The following is a 7,409-nucleotide window of genomic DNA, read 5'->3' on the forward strand; positions in this document are numbered from 1 at the left end:
CTCGAAACTGCGAAATGAATAATAATTAATACTTTTATGATCTATTGTAAAATGCAAATCAATATTTTATGTTGTAGCTTTTAAAATTAACTTTTATTGTTAATAACACGAGAAATTAATCAAATGTTCGTGTCTAACCCTTGACGGAAGAATTATGTTAAGAAAAAAAATAGAAATTAAAAATATATAATTATAATTAAATAGTCTTGGAAAATAAAATAAAATATCAAATTGAATGATTCAAAAGACTGTATGATTAATACTAATAGTTTGTTTTTTATATTAAAAAAAGCAGCTCACTTAATTTTACTATTAACTGCAGCCCTATTTTCATGAGAGAGAATAATATTCAAAATTTAAAAAGATAGCAATTTTAAATGTACTTAGATATTAAAAATTTCAGTATGCTATGCAAAGTTTGAAATTCAATAACTATAGTTCCTCTAAACCTGCTCCAAACTTTCACTCAATAGAAAACTTTGGTCAGATATCCTAAATGGAAAAAAATTGGTCTCTTTTTGAATTTAATAATAATTTAATTTTTATAAAATAAGAATTCAGCCAGACTACATTAGTCTCTGTACCACGGTTTTTCTCACACGTTAAAACCAAACGAATGCTGAAACGTGTGTAATTCAATAACATATTATAAGAAGAGTGCCCGCATCGCTCTGCTTTTTGTGTCACCGGCGTCACCGCAATTGCTCCAGCAGCACGACCACCATGTCGCCAAACCAAAGAAGATCTCGTCACCCTCCATCGTCTCAATTTGCAGCTCTCGATAATTTTTCTTCCAATCTCGTTGCCTTAAATGGGCATGCATGTCTCTCTCAATACCATTTTTGAAAACCAACGCTGTCACTTCACGTCATTGACCAAAGCCCGAAATAAATTGATGACGAGCAGAGAACACGCAACACTCTCGAATTGTTATAATTAAATAGGAAATGCCCAATCTATCCCGTGACGGACACGCCGTCGTCTTATTAAAACTTTTGTTATGTAGTATCTTGTTTCAGGGTCAGCACATATTATTATTTGCGATATATCTGCTTGCCCGGATAAGTAGAAAATATTTAATTTCTTGTTTGGCTCTCAATCGATAAAGATACATTTTTAAATTTTAAAAATATATTAATTTAATTCTAATTAATATTTTGCTCTTCCTTCCAGTTTGAAGACTCTTCCTAGAAAACGAGGCTTGGATTCACAAGTCCACACAGTGAGACAAGAATTGTCCTACGCTTTCAAACTGTGGCAGAAGAATTCAAAACTATCTTTTGAAGAGGTGCACGAATCAGTCCAGGCTGACATCTTGGTTGGATTTTTTGAGTAAGAAATTTTTAAGAACGATGGAAAGCCGCGAAATTTAACAAAGGGTGCCCTTTGACAAAAGGTCAAATTACTCCCATCGGCCCAATGGAACAAAGGGCACTGCCTTGTAATAATTTATATATCGGATAATATTTTATCACCCCTCTTCCTCTGACATTTCGCAGAGTGATATTATTTTTGTCCCTTGGCAGGACAAGGCACGGCGACAATTATCCTTTCGATGGTGAGGGCCAAGTATTGGCGCACGCTTTCTTCCCTGGACCGGGAATCGGCGGCGACGTCCACTTTGACGAGGCGGAAATGTGGAATTTGTACGGTGGCCCCAAAAATGATAGAGGTAAATTCAAGTTAAACAGGATTTTTTTTTTTAATTTTGATGATCCAGTCATTTGAATTGTTTACTTCATTGAATGACTAAAAGTTTTGGAGATAATTAATTTTGCTCTCTTCAATAGCTGACAATAGCACTAGGAATTCAGGTGATGGAAATATAAATTGCATTTTGCATAATTTTAATTTTATTTTAATTTTTATTTCCAAATAATTTTTTTTAATAGTCTGGCGTCTGCTAGTTTTAGACTTGTAAAAAATTTGAAGTCTTTTTAAGACCAGTAAATCATGACCCTAAGAGTGACCTCATTCACTGATATAAAAATTAAGTCATCATCATTCTGCAGATAAAAATGAACAGATTTAGTTCTCCATCGGATTTAATTGTGGACGCTTAGTTTTTAAAACCAGATGCTCTTTTTATTAGGTGCCAGTTTCTTCTTTGTCGCTGCTCATGAAATCGGCCATGCCCTTGGTTTGTCACACTCGTCGGAAAAACAGGCCCTCATGTACCCTTGGTACGTCGGCTCAAATGCCACCCCCAGCACTTACGAATTGCCCTGGGACGATAAGATCGGCATTCAGGAAATATATGGTAATTTTTTTTTATTTTAATTAAAAAAATTATCATAAATATTTTAATTTTAATTGGATTTCAGGTGTTGTGGAGAAGGACAGGTGGGGACCAATGCCAACCCCATCGTTTGGAAAAGAAACAACCAGAAGACCACCAGTCATGACAACGAGAAAACCAAGCCCCGGCAAACCAACTCAGAAGCCAGAGCATCCAGAACACCCTGTCCAGCCCAAACCTACTAAGCCGTTGAAGCCTGACACTTGTGATACTAGCTATGATGCGATTACCTACTTTAGAAATTCAGAACTATGGATCTTCAAAGGAGAGGTAAAAAACAAAATCCTCTACATGGTTTAGTGAATATTAATTGTTTTTTTTAGTACTTCTGGAGAGTCAAAGTGAGTAAAGACAATCAAGGTTCAGAGAAAGGCCTGGGTGTCTGGGAAGGTTATCCCCTGCGGATAGACTCGAGTCTTCAAAACTTTTGCCACCACACAATTAAGCACGTCGATGCAGTTTACACCAGACAAAGTGACGGTGCACTTGTTTTCTTCCAAGGTAATTCCAATTTATTTGTGAGCATTAGATTGAAATTAATGCATATAATTCAGGAAAGCAGTTCATCGTTTGTTCTGGGAGAGAAAATTCAAGAGCCGAGGTCAGACCGTTGACTTATTTGGGACTGAACGAAACCGTTGAAAAAGTGGACGCTGCGTTTGTCTGGGGACACAACGGCAAGACTTATCTTTTCAGCGGAAATTCTTACTGGAGGTATGTTTTTTTCCCAATTCAATTATTTTTATAGATTTGCTAAAATATTGACAAATTTATAGAATTGACGACGATACTGGAAAAGTTGAATTGGACTACCCGAGGGACATGAGCATGTGGAGCGGCGTGGGTTACAATATCGATGCTGCATTCAAATGGAAAGACGGTAAAAAATTTTAATACAATGAAAAAACTTTCCCTTATTAAAGATAACTATTTTTTTTTTACATATATTCTAAATAGTAAAATATAATAATAAATTTTAATTAAAAAAAAATTTGTAGGTCACATTTACTTCTTCAAGGGAAAGAGTTATTGGAAATTCAACGATATGACTATGAAAGTGGCGCATGAAAAACCAATGCTGTCAGCCCCGTTCTGGATGGGTTGTCCGAGACGGTTAGAGGAGCCACTGAATGCCAGGCAGGAACCGGTGACAGCTGCAGCTGTTTCTGTTAAGGACAAAATGTGGTTGACTTTGGCCTTGTTGTGCCTCGTTTCGAAGTTCTCGTTCCTTCCTTGAGAAGCAGAATCTCTCCACATAAAAATTGATGTGATAATCTCATCTTAATTGAAAATGGATTCAATAATTTAGGGAATAAGTGATATGTTGCAATTTTGTTGTTAAGATATTTTATATATATTTCTCCAATTTGGCCATTTTATTTAATCACCCACTTAACATTACAAGTGATATATATCTGATTTTTTAAATAATTATATATTATCTGAAAATTTAAATTTTAATCTGGTACTTTGTAAGTAGGTGAGGCCAACTTGAAATTTAAGATTGTTTAAAAAAATCTGACATGCATGTTTGATCTCACTCTGTGGAATTTTTATATACTTTGATGACTTATGAGAGAAAGGAAAGAGCGGGACACTTCGAGACTAAAAAATAATCTGTGCCAGTAAATTTATAGTAATTTATGATATTCTAACCTAAAGCATTATAATGGCATTTAAAGTGTTGGAAAAATAAAACATGATGTAAAATTTTTTCATGGCAAAGTGTAATGAGCAAGACTGCCACAAATTGAAACTACTCGACCATACTATGCATATTTCATTTAATTTTGGCTCAACAGTAATAAACTTTAATCTTTTTCAATGAAAATAAATTTTGTTTTTGCGAAACTAGACCAACTGACTGAAATAACCTTAACTTCTATTCAACGAAAAGTTGGAATTTCACCGAAGCGGTTAATTCCCTCCTATCGTATAAAAGATTTTTGGCCCAAACTCTGCACTCTACTTTGATGATAACTCCAGCTAGAAATAATCAAAATTAGTAATAGTTTAATTAATAAAATGAAAATTTTACTTTGCGGACGGACAAAGTGTACGGCAACAAGAGGGCTCAAGTATCCGGTGGTGTTGAGGAAAGGGTAGTAATATCCAGGGAAGCCCTGGTCAGGAATGTACTTGATTTTTCCAATGTGCTCTTTGTCGTCTGGCATTTCTCCCTCGCAAGTAATCCAAATCATGTTCAGCTGAAATTAAATATTAATTGTAAAAAAATCATTTGTTTGAAAAACGAATTTTGAACCTTTTCATGTTCTGTATTGCTGACTTTTGTGATATGTTCTTTGAGATCTTTCGGCATGTCCTCGGGTAGTTCGTCGCTCGAGTTGTAAAATTCGGGCACCCAGTTGAAAATCTACAGGAATAGGAAGTAATGCAAAATACGTGTTTGGCCCGCTGTTATCTCACCCTGTTCAACTTGAGGAAGACACAGGGGGCCGATTGGTTGTAGCCGTAGCCGTGCTGGGCCGTGCAAGGGTCCCACTGCGAGATGTCCACAGAGCACGAAGTGAGCGACCTGTTCTGGGGAACGCGCTCGTGGTCGCAAATTTGCCTGTGCTGACCAAGCAAGTTGTTGTAGGCTAAGTAACAAAATTTGAAAGAAAAAAAATCAATTTTAATTTAAAATTTATTAATAGAATGTCTTTTAAAGCAAAAATATGAAATTAATTAAAAAATATATGAAAAAAATAATCCAACAGGAAACGGTCTAAAAAAGCACGTTTTTCCTTATTACAGCCGATATAGCTTGTCAATAAAAGACTAAAAGCTTGATTAAAAATTACTAACGGGATGCAAAATTTTAGAGGGCTTCATTTTTTATGATGCAAAAACAAATACAAAATAAATCGTTAAGAGCCATAAACACGTATGTGCATTAAAATTTGATATCTTCATCATTTGGTCACCGACGCCTCTGTTTCAGTGTAAAAATTTGATCCAAGAACAAATAAGATCATCAATCTAACCGTCTTAACTTATTCTTTCCAATGTTATGAGAAGTCGAAATATAATTTACTATTGGATATTACTCAAAACGCATACTATTTTGAAAATAAATCATTTCCTTAAAAAAAGATATAATTAACCTCTATTTTTTTCGGTTCAATCTTACTAAATTTAAAACGCTTACATCCATAAAATTAAACATACGTTTCAGAAATTCATCCAGTTGCTTGATGTACCGCAGTTGGGTTCGGAACTTTGTGTCGACGATCAAAAGTGAAAAATGGTCCACAGTGCGGTGGCTCATTGGTCTGTACCCCAAGCCTGAATTCCATTTTTTTGGAAAAAAAGTTAGAAGTTTGAGTTAATTTTAATATAATTAGACCTGGATTGGTGCCAATCCGCGATTCGCTCAGTTCCCAACAAGGACCAACCTTTCCATATATGTTGTTGGTCAGGAAAATGTACATCAAAGACACAGCCATGCCAGCAAGGCATGAGTAGAAAATTAGGTAAAACAGGAAGATTTTGGCTGCAAACGATTATTATTATTATTTGTAAAAAAGTTTGATCAATTTAACATACCCCAACTTGAAGGTGTCCTGGTCAAAATCGCGCCCTTTTTGGGGTCGTAAATGAACTCGCCTATTTTTTCACACGCGGTTTGGTCTTCCGGCTTGACAAAGTGCATGCCTGCCGCCGGCTGCATTTTGTCAGCTCCATTTTTCTCATTTTCGAATCTCCTTTTGCAGACGGGGGCAGACATTATTTTTTTGCACCTGGTCCTACCGAATTGTCAGCGACGACTGGCAAAGTTAATTTGTGAAAGCCCACTTTTGAGGCAAAATTAGCGTTGGCCGCAGTGGGTGCCCGTGTTAGAGATTACGATAATCGAGCGCACGAGTTTATGCACTTTGCGTAACTCACGTCAGAATAAGGAGAAAGACACAGAGGCTATTATAATTGACCTGTTAATTCGCTTTGTTTGATTATTGTACTTTATTTTTATTTTATTTTTTTATATTGATTATACTGATCAGAATAATTAAAAAAAATAATCAATTTCATATAATAATAAATAATAAATCAATATATGTAATGATAAATAATTGTAACAAAAAATAAAAATAAATTTTAATATTTGTCTATTACTTAATTTTAATTTATTATAAATATTTATTCTTTTACAAGTAACTTTGCTAAAAAAGCCAAAACTTGTTTATTAGTTTTTATAAACTAATTTTTCCTCGATAAAGTATAGTTCATAATACATTAATTATTATATATTTATAAATTTTAATTTTTATTATATTTGATCTAAATTAGTCATTTTCATTTAAAATACATTTATCATTTTACCAACTAAAATTTCATTATATCGTTGCTTCATTTGAATTAAAAATTCTACTCGACGCCCTTGATGGAACTAAAAAACGACTTTGGTGCTTTTCAGGATGCATAAATTTTCTCCATCTTTCTCTTTCTCCTACTCCCCTTTGCCGCCACACTCAACGTTGCCCTAAGGAGAGCCAGGAGAGGGCACGTTTGGTCATGTTAGGAACAGGGAAGGAGGGGAGGAATTTTGCATCGCCAATCCAGTCTGAACAAAAACAAACGTGCGTAATATGCTCAGTAGTTTTTTTTGTACATTTGTGAGTGGACACAACTTTATTTCGGTTGATCCTGGAGTTCGTGGAAAAGAGAGCTTTCGAATCGCTTTTTATCAAGATGACAATGTGTTAGTGTAATTACTGTAATTACAGAATAACTCCCATAACTTCCATTAACATGACGTGACACGTGTTTGTGTGTTGATTTGCAAAATTGGATTCCTCGTGGCCTCGAGTGCTCATCAAGGATGTGGTTGAGATGTCGCTTCACTATTTCACTTCACGGATCCTTGGTGAGTACAGCAGAAATACCTTAATTATCAATCATGAATATCGAAAGAATTTATGCATTAATTTATCATTAAGGAGAATTTTGAGGAAATAATTCCAATTTTTCCCACTGATTGCGTGATTTGCGATCAAAATAATTTTAGGATTTTCATACTTTAAAATTTTTTAATCTTCGATATCAAACTTTACGTTATAAATTCAATAAAAATTTATCTCCTGAAAAAATCATGGAAAAATCAGCGACT

The 7,409-nt window shown here is 34.7% G+C and overlaps 3 protein-coding genes across 4 annotated transcripts in view; 2 read left to right on the top strand and 1 right to left on the bottom strand.

Annotated features, from left to right (window-relative positions):
- Positions 1 to 4,150, top strand: part of LOC132200122 (matrix metalloproteinase-2-like) — a 35,495-nt gene extending 31,345 nt beyond the window's left edge. The window contains exons 4-12 of one of the 2 annotated variants that reach the window (XM_059625335.1): positions 1,174 to 1,332; positions 1,527 to 1,672; positions 1,791 to 1,814; positions 2,093 to 2,260; positions 2,325 to 2,569; positions 2,623 to 2,800; positions 2,854 to 3,013; positions 3,076 to 3,179; positions 3,298 to 4,150. In XM_059625335.1, coding sequence (XP_059481318.1) covers positions 1,174 to 1,332; positions 1,527 to 1,672; positions 1,791 to 1,814; positions 2,093 to 2,260; positions 2,325 to 2,569; positions 2,623 to 2,800; positions 2,854 to 3,013; positions 3,076 to 3,179; positions 3,298 to 3,536 — 1,423 coding nt within the window. In that variant the 3' untranslated portion in view covers positions 3,537 to 4,150. The remainder of the gene's footprint in view (positions 1 to 1,173; positions 1,333 to 1,526; positions 1,673 to 1,790; positions 1,815 to 2,092; positions 2,261 to 2,324; positions 2,570 to 2,622; positions 2,801 to 2,853; positions 3,014 to 3,075; positions 3,180 to 3,297) is intronic. The other variant, XM_059625336.1, reaches the window with a different exon arrangement.
- LOC132200124 (sodium/potassium-transporting ATPase subunit beta-2-like) lies at positions 3,812 to 6,064 on the bottom strand. Its single transcript, XM_059625338.1, has 7 exons — positions 5,849 to 6,064; positions 5,649 to 5,795; positions 5,471 to 5,587; positions 4,727 to 4,899; positions 4,563 to 4,673; positions 4,338 to 4,506; positions 3,812 to 4,285 (listed from the first exon to the last, which is right to left on the bottom strand). The coding sequence occupies exons 1-7, from the start codon at positions 6,027 to 6,029 to the stop codon at positions 4,182 to 4,184; spliced, it is 1,002 nt and encodes a 333-aa protein (XP_059481321.1). The 5' UTR covers positions 6,030 to 6,064; the 3' UTR covers positions 3,812 to 4,181.
- A 1,029-nt stretch (positions 6,065 to 7,093) lies between these two features.
- The window catches only part of LOC132200881 (ras-related and estrogen-regulated growth inhibitor-like protein), a 128,556-nt gene continuing 128,240 nt past the window's right edge, over positions 7,094 to 7,409 (top strand). The window contains exon 1 of the mRNA XM_059626647.1: positions 7,094 to 7,166. Coding sequence (XP_059482630.1) covers positions 7,122 to 7,166 — 45 coding nt within the window. The 5' untranslated portion in view covers positions 7,094 to 7,121. The remainder of the gene's footprint in view (positions 7,167 to 7,409) is intronic.

The sequence above is a fragment of the Neocloeon triangulifer genome, unplaced genomic scaffold, assembly GCF_031216515.1.
Source record: "Neocloeon triangulifer isolate White Clay Creek 2 clone unplaced genomic scaffold, ASM3121651v1 ptg000014l, whole genome shotgun sequence".
Classification (NCBI taxonomy): Eukaryota; Metazoa; Arthropoda; class Insecta; order Ephemeroptera; family Baetidae; genus Neocloeon; species Neocloeon triangulifer.